Source organism: Ranitomeya variabilis, chromosome 5, assembly GCF_051348905.1.
Source record: "Ranitomeya variabilis isolate aRanVar5 chromosome 5, aRanVar5.hap1, whole genome shotgun sequence".
In the NCBI taxonomy this organism is placed as follows: Eukaryota; Metazoa; Chordata; class Amphibia; order Anura; family Dendrobatidae; genus Ranitomeya; species Ranitomeya variabilis.
This window is the reverse complement of record NC_135236.1, coordinates 342,585,207-342,604,243: the sequence shown is the minus strand read 5'-3', so window position 1 is coordinate 342,604,243 and position 19,037 is coordinate 342,585,207. Positions and strand designations below refer to the sequence as shown.

At 43.4% G+C, this 19,037-nt stretch overlaps 1 protein-coding gene across 1 annotated transcript in view; it reads right to left on the bottom strand.

The window, feature by feature from the left end:
* The window catches only part of SLC2A13 (solute carrier family 2 member 13), a 340,922-nt gene that overhangs the window by 194,731 nt on the left and 127,154 nt on the right, over positions 1-19,037 (bottom strand). Inside the window, exon 3 of the mRNA XM_077264817.1 lies at positions 7,055-7,263. Within this exon, the coding sequence (XP_077120932.1) occupies positions 7,055-7,263 (209 nt within the window). The remainder of the gene's footprint in view (positions 1-7,054; positions 7,264-19,037) is intronic.

Here is a 19,037-nt window from a genome sequence, read left to right as displayed (position 1 = left end):
ATTATCAGTTTTAAATCATTTTGCTACTGGAATTAAAATGACACCTAGAGATAAAAAAAAAAAAGGTTTTGCTGCACATTTGCCATGCCATCTTGTAGTTTTGTTGAAGAGAAAGGTGTGAAATACCCTGTGATGAGCTACATAGAAATCTAGGGTCCTAACCAAACAAATCATGTCTCTATAGCAACCTGAAGTGTATTTTATTGGAGATGCCTCGTGTCGGCATCTCAGAGAACAGAATGGTAACTTGTGTGGTTTGGCTGCAGCTAGATCTGCCATTGTAGTAGACATAATCCTGTTAGCACAGGAAGCCCAGAAATCGGACATTTCGTAGACAGTGTTGCAGTTTATAGACCTACATACAGCTTATCTATTTTTATTGCTCATTTGTTGCAGTTTTTCTCCAGTGGGTTCAATGGAAAAATCATAGATGTAAAATAAGAACTGAAGTACAGCGTATTCCCTTGCAATAGAGCTGCTAAAAAAAATCAATTGCCGACTGCAAATTTGGCAAGGAGAACAAATTCCTACAACAACAACCCATTTCAGCAATCATGAACCCTTAATATGGTTACACACAAGGAAACCTAACCCATCTACTATATAATTGTCTAAGGGTCACTTCCGTCTTTCTGTCTGTCTGTCACGGATATTCATTGGTCGCGGCCTCTGTCTGTCATGGAATCCAAGTCGCTGATTGGTCTCGCCAGCTGCCTGTCATGGCTGCCGCGACCAATCAGCGGAGGCCACAGTCCGATTAGTCCCTCCCTACTCCCCTGCAGTCAGTGCCCGGCGCCCGCTCCATACTCCCTGCAGTCACCGCTCACACAGGGTTAATTGCCAGCGGTAATGGACCGCGTTATGCAGCATCAATAGTAAAAAGATCTAATGTTAAAAATAATAAAAAAATAAAAAATCATTATATACTCACTTTACGGTGGCAAGGATGGTATGCGCGAAGGACCGGCCATGACGTCACAGTCATGTGACCGCGACGTCATCACAGGCCCTGCGCGAGAAGGACCTGCCATGACGTCACCGTCATGTGACCGTGACGTCATCACAGGCCCTGCGCGAGAAGGACCTGGCATGACGTCACGGTCATGTGACCGTTGCCTCATGGCAGGTCCTTCTCGCGCAGGCGTGAAGAAGCTGTGGTACCATGGGACAGGCAGGGACAGTGTCAGGAGCGCCAGGAGCAGGTGAGTTTTTCATATTCACCTGTCCACATTCCATCCGCCGGGCGCCGCTCCGTCTTCCCGTCCTCTTGCAGTGACTGTGCAGGTCAGAGGGCGCGATGATGTATTAGTGTGCGCGCCGCCCTCTGCCTGAACAGTCAGTGCGGAGAGACGGGACGCTGAGGAGCAGCAGGCAGCGACGAGAGGTGAGTATGTGATTTTTTTTTTTTTTTATTGCAGCAGCAGCACTACATGTGGCACAATTCTGTATGGAGCGTCTATAGGGCCATAAAGAACTGTATGGAGCCTTATATGGGGAATATATGGGGCCATAAAGAACTGCATGGAGCATTATATGGGGCATCTATGGGGCCATAACTGCATGGAGCATTATATGGGGCATCTATGGGGCCATAACTGCATGGAGCATTATATGGGGCATCTATGAGGCCATAACTGCATGGAGCATTATATGGAGCATCTATGGGGCCATAACTGAATGGAGCATTATATGGAGCATCTATGGGGACATAACTGCATGGAGCATTATATGGGGTATCTATGGGGCCATAAAGAACTGCATGGAGCATTATATGGAGCATCTATGGGGCCATAACTGCATGGAGCATTATATGGAGCATCTATGGGGCCATAACTGCATGGAGCATTATATGGAGCATCTATGGGGCCATAACTGCATGGAGCATTATATGGAGCATCTATGGGGCCATAACTGCATGGAGCATTATATGGGGCATCTATGGAGCCATAACTGCATGGAGCATTATACTACGTGACTGGACAAAATACTACGTGACTGGGCAATGTGATACTACGTGTATGCATATTCTAGAATACCCGATGCGTTAGAATTGGGCCACCATCTAGTTACTAATAATTACTTGGCTTTTTCCTTCAACCATTTTCATACCAAAGGCTACCTGAAAGGCTGGCGATAGCAGTTTCTAATTAGCACAGACCGTGCAGGAACATGGTCTGATGATACCACAGCTGCAAGCTGTCACTATAATCACTTACTCTGTATCACATTTATAAGATTTTCTCAGCACAAGAACATTATTTTTTTTAAATTACATCCAATTGTAGAGCTTATTTTTATTCCAAGATCCATTGATTAAAATGTACTTTGTTAATGTGAAAACCCTTTTAAATCCAAAGGAACTCTAGGGTGTTAAGTCATAGAGACCTGTTAACATGTCTGTTTAACATCTTTCTGGACTTGACAGGTTTTACTGTTTTGGAGTGCTTACTTTATAGAAGAAAATGCAATAGCAAGTGAAAGTCAGTGAATTAACATAGCGGAAACTAAATGTTCAGTAAGCTTACCTACTAATTACTTTTTAAAAGTCTAACAAAGGCTGTGAAATAGTTTTCCTAAGAAGTAGTTCTATAAATATGTTCCCATTCCTTTTGAAACAAAAGCATGATAGAATTACATCCATTAACTTGAGATAAGTAAAATGATTCACAGGACCCTAGTCCAGCAGCCAAGTCTATATTCTACGGCCACTAGACCAAAGCCCATCAAGTCTTCTGACTAGTTGGTCCAGCAAGAGGTCATCATTGCGTTGTGACACATGCATGGTACCAGGTACCATGCATACTGACCAGGAGAGGCACCAGGACTGCTGGCAATCAAAGGTTCACATGGCTCTGGTATGGCAGCTACAGGCTACCGATGTGGCTGCTGCATCAAGTTCCTGCATATCATTTTGTTCAATGGAAGGCTTAATTTATTGTTGCAGTTTTCTGCAAAACGCTTCAAAATTTGTTCACAGATATGTGTTAGAACCCTTAATAAACAGACGGATCCATTAGGATAACCTCCTATAGGTAAAGCAGCACTGACACTACTACACATACACTCATAATAAGCTTATGACGGCTAGTACTTTTCACCAGAACTGGTAAGGAAATCTCCCATTGCTATAACATTTACACATTTCTTATAACAGATGGAATTGGAAAACCGATACAAAAGACGTAAACAAGAAAATGTTTGGAAATGTACGGTAACTTTTCTTCCTTGTGCTGAGAACCATAAGTTTTCTTGATGAAAAGATGTTTATTAACCTGGATTTCCCAAACTCCTAATTCACATTTCACATTTAAGTTTTATTTGCATGTTTATGTAAGCTGTCCAGTGGTGGGATTCAGCCGGTACGACCTGGTACGGGGCAGCCGTTTACTAAAATTTCTATCTGCCAGCGTTCCGGTAATTGAAAATGGTTACCACGCCCCCGGACCGCCTCCGGACCGCCCCCGGACGGGTTGCTGTGCTGCTGGTGGGGATTGTTCACCCCGGGAGGGTGTAAACTACAATCCCCATAATGCAGTTCGCTCACACCGGAAGCGCCTCTACTGCAGGGCACGGGTAGCGTGGCGGTTAATGTGAGTGGCCGAGATAACTAGTAAACGCAGTGGCATGGTGGGAGGAGACTGGGAGCTATCGGCTGCCATGGTAACAGTGAGACGCCCCGTGCTGTGCAGCAGCTGCGGTTCCGGCCTGAGCGCGGCTTTGTTATGAGTCCCACTCCCAGCAGGAGCCGTGTATGAGGCGGCCCGGCGCTGCGCTATGGTGAGTGAGCCCATCATCTGGGGTCCTCCAGGGTCATGTGACCGGCGCCTGGGATTCACTGCTGACTTCTGTATTTCAGGCTGCCAGGAATAAGGCTGGATTTAAGGGTGAGTGCGCCGCTGTGTACTTGTCACTTAAGGTGTCGTTACACTGAGCAACTTACCAGCGATCGCGACCAGCGGCGTGATCGGTGGTAAGTTGCTGTGTGGTCACTGGGGAGCTGTCACACAGACAGCTCTCTCCAGCGACCAAGCGACTTCGGCATCGCTGAAACTGTCTTCAGCGATGCCGAAGTCCCCATGTAAAAAAAAAAAAAAAACACTACATACGCACCTTCTGTCGTCCTTCATGTCCCTCGGCGCTTGCCGCACTGACTGTGTCTCAGCGCCGGCCGGCCGTAACAGCGGTTCCCAGCGGTGAACCGCTGTTACTGCAGGTTCACCGCTGGGCTCTGCTTTACGGCCGGACGGCGCTGAGACAGTCAGTACGGCAAGCTCCAGGGGACGTGACGGACAACAGACGGTGAGTATGTAGTGTTTTTTTTTTACTTTTACCATGGTATCCATGGTAAATATCGGGTTACTAAGCGCGGCCCTGCACTTAGTAACCCGATGTTTACCATGGATACCAGTGAAGACATCGCTGGATCGGCGTCACACACGGCGATCCAGCGATGTCAGCGGTAGAGTTGCGACGAAAGAAAGTTCGTCCACTCTCCCTGCAACCAGCGATATCCCAGCAGGATCCAGATCGCTGCTGCGTGCCAAACATAGCGATATCGCTATGCAGGACGCTGCAACGTCACGGATCGCTGGCGATATCGCTGCAACCTCGCCCAGTGTGACGGTACCTTTAGGGATTTGCAATATTTCCTATGAATTATGTGAAGGACTGGTGCAGTAATTACCCAAACATACCTCTCCGGACGTTATAGTCCCCAGCATGAATCTGCCAGGGCATGCTTGGAGTTGTAGTTCTACAACTGGACACTGCATAACTTACAAGGTTTTGTCAAATTTAGCAATTTTCAAACTCAATTTTTGTGCCCTTAAGGCCGGGATCACACACAGGGCCGTATTTGCCACTAGGCACGCGAGGGCACGTGCCTAGGGCGGCGACATTGCGGGGGGGGGGGCGGCACCTGAGCAAGGTTTTTTGTTTTTTTTTAGTCCCAGGTCACAATCGCGACCGACCGCCCCCGCCCGCCTCCGAGTCCCACCCTCCCTCCTTGAAGACGATACTCACCCTGCTCCAGCGATGCCTGGTCTCAGCGTCTGTAGCGCGTCCAGAGTGAGCGGTCATGTGGTACCGCTCATTAAAGGTCATGAATATGCGCATATTCATGACCTTAATCAGCCGTACCACATGACCGCTCACTCAGAAGAAGGCGCTGCGGCGGGACAGAGCCAGAGGGAGGATGTCCGCGCAGCCGCGCGGTGTGTGGGACAGCTGACAGGTGAGTATGGGGGGCGGAGGGATGAAGGAGGAAGGTAAGCCGCCCGAGCCATGCAAGATGGGAGAAGGAGCGGGGGAGGGGGTGGAGAGATGAGCCATGCATACCGGGGAGTATGAGCCATCAGCCATGCATATGGGGGGGGGGGGGATATGAGCCATCAGCCATGCATACAGGGGGGGGAATTATGAGCCATCAGCCATGCATACAGGGGGGGGGGAATTATGAGCCATTAGCCATGCATACAGGGGGGGGGGAAATTATGAGCCATGCATACGGGAATATGAGCCATCAGCCATACATACGGGGGGGGGGGGGAATTATGAGCCATGCATACAGGGGGGGGGTGGAGAGTTGAGCCATGCATACGGGGGGTGGGGGGGTGGAGAGATGAGCCATGCATACAGGGGGGAGGTGGAATATGAGCCATGCATACAGGGGGGAGTGAATATGAGCCATGCATACGGGGGGGAGTGGGAGTATGAGCCATGCATATGGGGGGGGGGGAGTATGAGCCATGCATACGGGGGGGGGGGGGGGGGGGGAGTATGAGCCATGCATACAGGGGGGGGGGTCATTATACAGTATGGAGAACTGTGTGTGGCCATTATACGGTTTGGAGCATCATGTGTGGCCATTATACAGTATGGAGCATCGTGTGGCCGTTATACAGTATGGTCCATGACTTTAATACCGTATGTCACAACGTATTCTTGTCATTAAGGGAGACAAACTGCATCCAAAAATATGAATCGTGCCACTGGGCGTGGCTTATTAGTATGGGCGGGGTTATTGAAAATGGGCGTGGCCAAAATTCCGGCCGCCGCGACTTAGAGGACCTGTTGTTAAAAATTTGAATCCCACCCCTGGATGTAGACATTTAGAGAAGGATAGATCACAGCTGCCATTACTCTATTAAACATATAGACAAATTGTGGGCATATAGCCGCATAAAAGAAATACCATTTATAATACTCCAATAGGCCAAATTCAGACATCCACATAGCATAGTCTGAGTATGAACAGCAAATTCAGGTCCCTATAAATATACACCCTTGAGGCTGTTGAGTTTGGGTCAGGAAAACCGTGGTAAGTCTGAAAATGAAAATCACTGTCCATTCATAGACGTCTGAATTCGGCCTTGCAACTCCCAAGAGAATATAATATTTGTTGCCACTGTATTATGTGTAATACTATGATTTGGAATTTTTTATTTGGGCTACCAGTTCATTGCTCAAGGCAACAGTTTTGTTCCTGATGCATTTTTATACAGCAAAATGGACTCTACCGACATGGATTGTATGTGTTGGAAAACTCAATTGGGGACTTGAGTTCCCTTTTTGATCACCCATGTCAGAATGCAGTTTTCCCACACATGTGGAGCTTCTAGGATTTTGTGTAGTTTGGGAAATGGCGTTGTACCTTTCTAGAAGAGGTAAAGCTAATTTTATTGGCATTCAACCAAAACTTTTTCCCACTACTGACTAATTGGCAGATTGACCTTTTCTAGCAGTGAGGCATGTTCTTTATTAGAGATAAAAAAAAGCCTTGACACTTGAATTTCTATAGGTCAAATTTTCAGCATTTTCATATTCTTTCCAGCTCTTAAAACCTTAATCCTAGGTAGAGTATAATGCAGATATATTGTGAAAGCCGTTTGAGACAAAGTATAAGCCGAAAAATGCACAGCATCATTATGTGCAATCTATTGTGTATTGTCCTTAAAACAACAGACACATAGTTCTGCATGTGCATTCTGAATGAAATATATGCTAAATTGTCATGTTGGATAAAGAGGATTAAAAAGAATAAAAGAGAAGCTACCTGCACCCACTTCCTTCTCTTCTTCATCAATGCTATTTTTTATACTGTCATATTCTTCGTCAATTGTTTGAACGCCACGGATTTGAGATAAAACTCTTCTCGCCTTTTGCGTCTGGCCTTTTTGAATGAGCCAACGTGGACTTTCTGGGAGAAATAGAAAGCCAAGGAACTGGAGTACAGCTGGAACAGCTGAAAGGCCAAGCATGTATCTGCAAATAAAAAGGAAATAGGAAGACAAATTGCAAATTAAAAGGTAATTTGTACAAACAACTCAACTGTTGCAGTCTGCAGTATACATTATATACATACACACAAATAGCACTGCTCAAAAAATAAAGGGAACACTAAAATACCACATCCTAGATATCACTGAATTAAATATTCCAGTTGTAAATCTTTATTTATTACATAGCTGAATGTGTTGAGAATAATAAAACATAAAAAATGTTCAATGTAAATCAAAATTAATATCCCATGGAGATCTGAATTTGGAATAATAATCAAAATTAAAGTGGAAAATCAGGCTGATCCAACTTCAGTGGAAATGCCTCAAGACAAGGAAATGATGCTCAGTAGTGTGTGTGGCCTGTATGACCTCCTTACAATGCCTTGGCATGGTCCTGATGAGGCAGCGAATGTTCTCCTGAGGGATCTCCTCTAAGGCATGGATTAAAGCAACAGTCAACTCCTGGACAGTCTGTGGTGCCACATTGGCTTTGGTGGATTGGACCAAACAATGCCCCAAATGTGCTTGATTGGAATTAAGTCGACAGAACGGGCAGGCCAGTCCTAGAATCAATGCCTTCATCATGCAGGAACAGCTAACACTTCAGCCACACAAGACTTAGCACTTTCATGAATAGGAAGTAATTCAGGGCCCACTAAACCTACAAATGGTCTCACAATGGGTCTGAGGGTCTCATCCCGGTACCTAATGGCAGTCAGGGTACCCCTGGCTAGCACATGGAGGGCTGTATGGCCCTTCAAAGAAATGCCCCCCATCCCTCGTCATCATTACTGACCCACTGCCAAACCAGTCATGCTGAAGGTTGTTGCAGGCAGCAGAATGTTCTCCACAGCTTCTCCAGACTCTGTCACAGAGTCTGCTCAACGTGAACCTGCTCTCATCCATGAAAAACAGAGGGGGGAGCCAATATCAAATCTGCCAAACCTGGTGTTCCCTGGTAAATGCCAATCGCCCTGCACGGTATTGGGCTGTAAGCACAACACCCAACACCCACTTGTGGTCATCGGTCCCTCATACCAACCTCATGGAGTCTGTTTCTGAAAGTGTGAGTAGACACATGGATGTTAGTGGCCTGTTGGAGGTAAGCTTGCAGGGTTCTGGAATTGCTCCTGCTGTTCCTCCTTGCACAAAGGAGCCCTCCTATGTCCCCCTCATCATCTCCTGGTGTACCGGCCTGTCTCCTGGTATCTGCTCCATGCTCTGGACACTGTGCTGACAGACACAGTTGCCCTCCTTGCCACAGGTCGCATTAGTGTGTCATCCTGGATGAGCTGAACTACCTGAGAAACCTCTGTGGGTTGCTACTGTACTTCTATGGATTAAAGGAATGACAAAATGCAAATGTGACCAAAACAACAGCCAAAAAGGATGAGAACAGAGAAAGGATCTGTGCTCACCACCTGCAGAACCACTCCTTTATAGGGGTTGTCTTGCTAATTGCCCATCATGTCTACCTGTTGCCTGCTCAATTTGCACAACAGCAGAAGAAATTGATTTACAATTGGTGTTGCTCCATAACTGGACGGGTTGATTTCACAGAACTGTGATTGACTTGGAGTTACATTAGATTGTGTAAGTGTTCCCTTTATTTTTTTGAGCAGTGTATAAAGTATATACAGTTGTGCTCAAACGTTTACATACCCCTGCAGATTTTTTGTTTTCTTGGCCTTTTTTCAGAGAATATGGATAATAACACCAAAACTTTTTATCCACTCATGGTTAGTGGTTGGGTGAAGCCATTTATTGTTAAACTACTGTGTTTTCTCTTTTAAATCATAATGACAACCAAAAACATCCAAATGACTCTGATCAAAGGTTTACATACCCCATGTCTTAATACCATGCATTGCCCCCTGTAACATCAATGACAGCTTGAAGTCTTTTGTGGTAGTTGTGGATGAGGATCTTTATTTTCTCAGATAGTAAAGCTCTTCTTGGCAAAAACCCTCCAGTTCCTATAAATTCCTGGGCTGTCTAGCATGAACTACGTGCTTGAGATCTCACCAGAGTGGCTCAATGATATTGAGAACAGGAGACTGAGATGGCGACTCCAGAACCTTCACCTTGTTCTGCTGTAGCCAATGACAGATCAACCTGGAGTTGTATTTTGGATCGTTATGTTGGAATGTCCAAGTACGTCCCATGCGCAGCTTCCGGGCTGATGAGTGCAAATTTGCCTCCAGTATTTGCTGATAACATGCTTCACTCCTCTTTCCTTCAACTTTGACCGAGTTTACTGTGCCTCTGTAGCTCACACATCCTCAAAACATCAGCAATCCACCTCCATGCTTTACAATAAGAATGGTGTTCCTTTCATCATAGGCCATGGTGACCTCTCTCCAAATGTAACCTTTATGGCTGTGGTCAAAAAGTTCAATTTTGGTCTCATCACCCAAAACTACCTTTTTCCAGAAGTTTTGAGGCTTGTCTCTGTGCTGTTTTGCGTTTTGTAGGCGAGATACGTCGAGGCATTTGCGCAGTAATGGCTTTTTTCTGGCGACTTGACCATGCAGCCCATTTTTCTTAAAGTGCCTCCTTATTCTGCATCTTGAATACAGCCACACCGCTCGTTTTCAGAGACTCCTGTATTTCAGCTAAGGTTATTTGTGGGTTTTTCTTTGCATCCCGAACAATTTTCCTGGCAGTTGTGGGCAACATTTTTGTTGGTCTACCTGACCGTGGTTTTGTTTTTACAGAGCCCCTGATTTTCCATTTGTTAATCACAGCTTGAACACTGCTCACTGGCATTATCAATTCCTTGGATATCTTTTTGTATCCCTCTCCTGTTTTATACAGTTCAACTACCTTTTCCCGTAGATCCGTTGACAATTCTTTTGCTTTCCCTATGTGACAAATCTAGAAATATCAGTGGCTGGATTAAATATGCAAGAGTCTGTCTGGATCCCAGAAACTGACTCAGCTTTTATGCACATACTGTACACTGATTACAAACAAACAGGCCACAGGCATGGATGTTACCTTTAGCAGCCATTCAAACCCATTTGTGTCAACTTCTGTGCATGTTATCAGGCCAAAATTACCAGGGTATATAAACTTTATCATGTTCATTTGTATGTTTTGGGTTGTCATTATGATTTAAAAAGAGAAAACACAGTAGTTTGACAATAAATGGCTTCACCCAACCACTAACCATGAGTGGAGAGAAAGTTTTGGTGTTATTATCCATATTCTCTGAAAAAAGGCCAAAAAAGCAAAAATTCTGCAGGGGTATGTAAACTTTTGAGCACGACTGTGTGTATATGTATATATTTTTTAAAAAAAAACCACATTAAAAGACTTTTTCCCAGAAGTGACAAATATATTGTCAGTTATTTGTGTACATATTTATTTTTTTCCCAACATACATAATTGCCTAACAGCTAACAAGATTACTTTTTTCAGCAGCATTCCTGCTTTACTAGTAATTATACTTAAACCAATAAATCGTTACATGCTAAAGCTTTTAAAGTAAAAAATAAATAAATAAAAAAAATAAAAAAAGACTTGAAACACACAAGCAAGGAAAAGTGGCATAAGGTAGGTAACTTTCTTGCTTTCTATTAAAGGACAATTGTTATTAAAACATCAGACATTCTATAAATAGAAGGTGTAAACACATCTCTATCCTGCAGGAAAGGCAATTTTTGCCGTTAGCATAGTGGAGGGTTTTCTGCACTGTGGGACGGGGAGATAGAGAATTTAAATGTTTTGTCTACTCCTTCAAAATATATCACAATAATATCACACAATCACACCCAAAGTGCATTTTAAATGGGCTATACCGTGTTGTAGACTACTTGACCCCAATAACAACCATACTAGCACTGTACTTGTTAAAGTTCCTGAGAAAATAACTTTTAAACCCTATGTAAATGAGGAGGCTTCAGGGCACCTTGGCATGGTCAAGAGTTTTGTGTAAGCTACTCACTATACTAATACACCCTGAAGTGTAGGGAGCAGCAGCAGAGGAAAGGAGACAGGAAGTAGAATGTGCATGGCCGCACACAAGCCAGCAACATTCAGAAAGGGATTGCTCTGGGAAATGCAAATTCGGAGGTATAATAGTGCAACAATGTCTCCTCATTTGCATATGAATTAAAAGTTATTAGTGTGCTAGTGTGGTTGTTATTGGGGCCAAGTCACCTACAACACAATTTAGCCCACATAAATTGCACTTTGGAGGTGACAGACTCCCTTTAACCCCTTAACCCCCCCCCCCCCCCAAGGGTGGTTTGCACGATAATGAACGGGCCAATTTTTACAATTCTGACCACTGTCCCTTTATGAGGTTATAACTCTGGAACGCTTCAACGGATCCTGATGATTCTGACACTGTTTTCTCATGCCATATTGTACTTCATGATAGTGGCAAAAATTTATTTGATATTACCTGCGTTTGTGAAAAGAACGGAAATTGGGCAAAAATTTTGAAAATTTTGCAATTTTTTTTCCACAAAAATTATTTTTTAGCCACCAGTTTTGTATTTTCCCAAGGTTAACAGGAGAAATTGGACCCCAAAAGTTGTTGTCCAATTTGTCCTGAGTACCCTGATACCCCATATGTGGGGGGGGGGACCACAGTTTGGGCGCATGGCAGAGCTCGGAAGGGAAGGAGCGCCGTTTGGAATGCAGGCTTAGATGGATTGGTCTACAGGCGTCACGTTGCATTTGCAAAGCCCCTGATGTACCTAGATAGTAGAAACCCCCCACAAGTGACCCCACACTGGAAACCAGACCCCTCAAGGAACTTATCTAGATGTGTTGTGAGAACTTTGAACCCCCAAGTGTTTCAGTACAGTTTGTAACGCAGAGCCGTGAAAATAAAAAAATCATTTTTTTCCCACAAAAATGATTTTTTAGCCCCCAATTTTTTATTTTCCCAAGGGTACCAAGAGAAATTGGACCCCAAAAGTTGTTGTCCAATTTGTCCCGAGTACGCTGATACCCCATGTGTTGGGGTAAACCCCTGTTCGGGCACACGCAAGAGCTCGGAAGGGAAGGAGCACTGTTTTACTTTTTCAATGTAGAATTGGCTGGAATTGAGATCGGACGCCATGTCGTGTTTGGAGAGCCCCTGATGTGCCCAAACAGTGGAAACCCCTCAATTCTAACTCCAACCCTAACCCGAACACACCCCTAACCCCAACCACACCCCTAACCTTAACACACCCCTAATCCCAACCCTAACCCCAACACACTCCAAACCCCAACACACCCCTAACCCTAATTCCAACCCTAATCACACCCCTAACCTGAACACACCTCTAATCCCATCCCTAACCCCAACACACTCCTAAACCCAACACACCCCTAACCCTATTCACAACCATAATCCTAACCATACCCCTAACCATGAAAGACCACTAACCCTAATCCCAACCGTAAATGTAATCCTAACCCTAACTTTAGCCCCAACCCTATCTTTAGCCCCAACCCTAACTGTAGCCCCAATCCTAACCCTAACTTTAGCCCCAACCCTAACCCTAACTTTAGCTCCAACCCTAACTTTAGCCCTAACCCTAACTGCAGCCCCAACCCTAACTGCAGCCCCAACCCTAACTGCAGCCCCAACCCTAACCCTAATGGGAAAATGGAAATAAAAACATTTTTTAAATGTTATTTTTCCCTAACTAAGGGGGTGATGATCAGGGGTTTGATTTACTATTTATAGCAAGGTTTTTAGCGGATTTTTATGATTGACATCTGTCACACACTAAAAGACGCTTTTATATTGCAAAAAATAGTTTTTGCGTCTCCACATTTTGAGAGCTATAACTTTTCTATATTTTGGTCCACAGAGCCATATGAGGTCTTGTTTTTTGCGGGAAGAGTTGACGTTTGTATTGGTACCATTTTTGGGCACGTGACTTTTTTGGTCGCTTTTTATTCAGAGTTTTTGTAAGGCAGAATGACCAAAAAACAGCAATTCATGAATTTCTTTTGGGGGGGTGGGCGTTTATACCGTTCCGCGTTTGGTAAAATGGATAAAGCAGTTTTATTCTTCGGGTTAGTACGATTACAGCGATATCTCATTTATATCTTTTTTTATGTTTTTATGCTTTTATATGATAAAAACTATTTTATATGAAAAATAATTATTTTTGCATCGCTTTATTCTGAGGACTATAACTTTATTTTTTCGCTGATGATGCTGTATGGCGGCTCGTTTTTTGCGGGACAAGATGTTTTTCAGCGGTACCATGTTTATTTATATCAGTCTTTTTGATAGCGTGTTATTACACTTTGTTCGGTGGTATGATAATAAAGCGTTTTTTGCCTCTTTTTTATGGTGCTTACTGAAGGGGTTAACTAGTGGGACAGTTTTATAGGTCGGGTCGTTACGGATGCGGCGATACTAAATATGTGCACTTTTATTTTTTTTTTATTTAGATAAAGAAATGTTTTTATTGGAACAATATTTTTTTTTCTTTATTTAGGATTTTTTTTTTTTTTACAAGTAAATGTATATTATTTTTTTTACTTTGTCCCAGAGTGGGACATCATGCTATAGTGTCAGATCGCTGATCTGACACTTTGCAAAGCACTGTGTCAAATCACTGATCTGACAGACAGTGCAGGAGGCTTGCCAGCGCCCGCTCAGCAGGCGCTTGCAAGCCACCTCCCTGCAGGACCTGGAAGTAGCCCCGTGGCCATTTTGGATCCGTGGCCTGCAGGGAGGAAATGCTCGGAACAACGCAATCACATCGCATTGTTCCGAGGGTCTCAGGGAAGCACGCAGGGAGCCTCCCTCTGTGCCGCCGGAACGCTGCGATCATGTTTGATCACAGTGTTCCGGGGGTTAATGTGCCAGGAGAGGTCTGTGATGGCTCCTGGCACATAGTGCCGGATGTCAGCTGTAATAATCAGCTGACACCCGGCGGCGATCGTATGCGATTCCCCTGTGAGCGCGGCCGATTGCCTATGACGTACTATCCCGTCCCTGGGAATTAAGTCCCAGGTTACCTCGACGGGACAGTACGTCATATGGGATTAAGGGGTTAAGGGCTAGGACCCCAAAATTAATATCATAAACCTACTATGATGATCCATTATTTAACACCAATACGTCTTTTTACTGACCTGAGATAAGTGAATAGACTCCCCTGACAGGTAAAAAAGCAGTAGCTACAGATGACACACTGCTGTATCAGCCATGATCAGTGTTGACACCGACCATGGCCGTTTAATCCCTTAGATTCTGCTGTCATTAGTGACTACAGCATCTAGATGGTTAACAGTGTGGGGGGTTCCTGTTTAAGGAATAGGAGAGAGGGGTATGGGAGCTGTCGATGTGATCCAAATACGGACAAACAAGGCTGAGTCCAATCAGTAAAACAGGTGGGTGCCAGTTCCGCTGGTGAGCACAGCCGTGTAGGAAAAAAAGGAAGGAATAGGCACTCCAACCCGTACGATAAAATATCAAACTTTTATTCTGGCATGTCAAGCCATGATAAAAACATAGAAAACATCCAACGCGTTTCTGGCGTGTTAGGAGCGCCCTTAGTCATATGACATAGCTAACAAATAAAACAGATTTTAAATCGAAAAAAGTGACCAATCAGCAACATGTAAGTAATTACATTAATACGCACAAGCTGTTACAACATGCAAATACCCGAAAAAACGCGAAAATAACTCAGTAAATATAAAACAAATTATTCCTTGAGTTTATACCCCTTGGATACTTCGTATCCAGTTCTAGAATCCAGAAGGCTTCCCGTGTAGTTAATAATTTATATTCATCACCACCTTAAATGGGATTATGTATTCTCTCAAAGCTATAAAAGGCAAAATGCAAAACATCACCCTTGTGGATATTAACAAAGTATTTAGAAGCTCCAGAGTGAGCTGCATTTTTGTTATAAATATTAGACCGGTGCTTCACTATTCTCTTTTTGAGTTTGCGGATGCAATATATGACATATTGAGTGTCACAATTGATAAAAGTAGTAATATTATAATACCCAATGGATGACTGGAATGTTTTCATTTTGTCCAAAGCATATGTGCAGACATTGCATCTGCTGCCCGCACACTTATGATAACCCGTGACAAACAGCCACGAACTAGCGGTATGCGGCTGCTGAATCAGGCTAGGAGAAAGAATTGGCCAAACTCAAACCCCTTCTGGCAACATATCTACAACCTACACCAATGATTTGCCACAATTTGTCATCTCGATTAACAACCGGTAAGTATCTTTTGATAATGGCCTTAAACTGATTGTACTGCGGACTATATGGTGTAGAAAAAGTAACCACAGAATTGTGATCAGCTGAAGAACGGGACCTTTGGGGAAACAATGTCCTAGGTTTACTGGAAAATTATTAAAACACATTTGATGTTAAAGTCGCTGTACCCCCTATCACGCAAACATCTTTTTGTGGTTGTACTCTCTTGAACAAACACATTAGTATCGGAACATAATCTTCTGGCTCTATTAAATTCACCATAAGGTATGGCTTTAATTGTATGATGGGGGTGAGAGGATGATGATAGGAGCAAGGAATTGCCAGAATTTTCTTTTCTGTATAAAGTGGTATGGACCCAGTGTGTAATTGGGCTACACATCAAAAAATAGCCAAAAGAGGGTTTTTTGTGCTCAATTTACTGCCAGTAAAGGAAAGATTTAAAATGTTGGAGATTAAATAAACAAATTGTCCACATGTCTACTGAAACAAAAAATATCATTTAAAAAAGGATTAGATTCAGTGAAAAGCTATTGTTCCTCCCACCAAGCCATGCACAGAATGGCAAGGGAAGGGGAGAATTTGGAACCCATCAGGGCACCAAGAATCTGTAAAAACATTAAAAAATTATGGTTTAGTAGATACGTGAGCGAACAAATGATAAAGCGCTTCAAGTCATCAGAATAATTACTATAATGATTCAAGTGATGAAGAACAGCCCGGATTGCCAAATGATGGGGAATAGACAAATATACATTAACAACATCTCAATGAAAACGCTCCGTTTAACCCTATCGGCATCCTGGGATCATGGTAGTATGGTCCTCCTGGTTGTCATGGCAATTCACAGCCAATCATTGGTCCTAGATTTTGCCAGCAATAGCAGCCTGTTCAGAAGTTTGCAACATTTAGGTGGTAAAAATATTTTTCTTTCCTGTCATGCCACTTCACATTAATTCCTGAAAAGCATATGAGCAGTTGATAAACAGTGATGGGTGCCATTTTAAAATGGTGGACTAATGTTCAATCACCGCACACTCCTGCTAGCGAGGACTTTACTGTACAGATATAGATGTTGAAATAACACAATTCATGAAAAGGATTTGGTGCAGGGATAGAGAATATGGTGAGGTGACAAGAACATAATGTTTCGACCCTCATAGGGTCTTATTCCTATAGTCATTGTTGGCAAGGTTCACTGAATGGTATAAAGGGTATTCTGCTTGCAAAAAGACACCTGGGTCCAGGGTAGGTCTGGCGCACATGCGCCTTGGATTGTGGGCTGCAATGTCATTGGAGAGAATTGCTCTCAAGTATTCTTTTGCATTTACCAAGTCCTTTTTGTCTTCTATGCTGAACCCATAATCTGTTGCATAGTTTGATTGCAGAATAAATTTGTGAGAGTAGATTATATGGTAATTCAACTTTTATCTACACAGAACATGAAGTACATGCATCAGCTTCTTAATACAGCATAACAGTAAGTCTAAATGACCTTTTACCAAAGAAAGTGAAACCAAAGTACACAAGTAAATGCATTACATTTAACTAAGCATATAACAGTAACAACATCGCTATCCACTGTCAGAAAAGTATATAATCCTCCTGCACACAAAAGTCTGTATCTGTTGCATATCTGCCAACAAAAACAAATCCAGAAAATCACCTTGTCTGATTTGGCAAGATTTATTTTGCAAATTATGGTGGAAAATAAGTATTTGGTCATTAACAAAAGGTCATCTCAATATTTTGTTATATATCCTTTGTAGGCAATGACAGAGGTCAAACGTTTTCTGTAAGTCTTCACATGGTTTTTATTCCATTTTTGTTAAAAGCACATAAATCCAAAGTCCATCTTCATATCCATAGACACAAAAACGGGTGATTCATACCAGTGACAGTCACAGGCTTAAAGTGCATTAAAATCAAACGCGTTTCAACGGTCTTGCCGCCTTACTCATTGTGAGTAAGGCGGCAAGACCGTTGAAACGCATTTGATTTTAATGCGCTTTAAGCCTGTGACTGTCACTGGTATGAATCATCCGTTTTTGTGTCTATGGATATGAAGATGGACTTTGGATTTATGTGCTTTTAACAAAAATGGAATAAAAGGTATTTTTTATGGACATCACCCACGCTGGACTTCTGCTTTTCCTTCGTACTACTTGCAGCACTGCATGATCCGTGCGCTGGGACTGAGAGGAGGTGAGCTGATCTTCGTTGCTTTTTCTCTTCACATGGTTGGCCCATTCCTCCATGCAGATCTCCTCTAGAGCAGTGATCTTTGGGGCCCGTTGCTGGGCAACACGGACTTTAAACTCCAGCCAAAGGTTTTCTATGGGGTTGAGATCAGGAGATTGGCTAGGCCATTCCAGGACCTTCATATGCTTCTTATGAAGTCACTCCTTCATTGTCCTGGTGGTGTGCTTGGGATCATTATCATGCTGAAAGACCCATCCACGTTTCATCTTCAATGCCCTTGCTGATGGAAGATGGTTTGCACTCAAAATCTCACAATCCATGGCCCCATTCATTCTTTCATGTACACGGATCAGTCGTCCTGGTTCTTTGCAGAGAAATAGCCAAAAAGCATGATGTTGCCACCCCCATGCTTCACAGTAGGTGTGGTGTTTTTTGGATGCAACTCCGCATTCTGTCTCCTCCAAACACGTGAGTTATGTTTCTACCAAACAGTTTTACTTTGGTTTCATCAGACCATGTGACATTCTCTCAATACTTTTCTGGATAATCCAAATGCTCTCTAGCAAACTTCAGATGAGCCTGGACATATACTGGCTTAAGCAGGGGGACACGTCTGACACTGCAGGATCTGAGTCCCTGGCAGCGTAGTGTGTTACTGATGATGGCCTTTGTTACTGTAGTCCCAGCTCTATACAGGTCATTCACTAGGTCCCCCCATGTGGTTGAGATTTTTGCTCACCGTTCTTGTTATAATTTTGACCCCACGGGGTGAGACCTTGCATGGAGCCCCAGATCGAGGGAGATTATCATTGGTCTTGTATGTCTTCCATTATCTTATTATTGCTCCCACAGTTGATTTCATCACACCAAGTTACTTGCCTATTGCAGATTCAGTCTTCCCAGCCTGATGCAGGGCTACAATTTTGTTTCTGGTGTCCTTCGACAGCTCTTTGGTCTTCACCATAGTGGAGTTTTGAGTGTGACTGTTTGAGGTTGTGGATAGCTGTCGTATATACTGATAACAAGTTCAAACATGTGCCTCTTAAAGAAGTTACAGGTCTGGAGAGCCAGAAATCTTGCATTTTTTTAGGTGACCAAATACTTATTTTCCACCATAATTTGCAAAATAAATCTTGCCAAATCAGACAAAGTGATTTTCTAGATTTATTTTCTCATTTTGACTCTTATAGTTGTGGTCTACATATGATGTCAATTTTAAGTCTATCTCATCTTTTTAAGTGGGAGAACTTGCACAATTGGTGACTGACTAAATACTTTTTTCTCCCACTGTTTTTGAGAAGGATTTGGAGAGTTTCTGCTCAAGTTAAACAAAATCTGTGTGAAC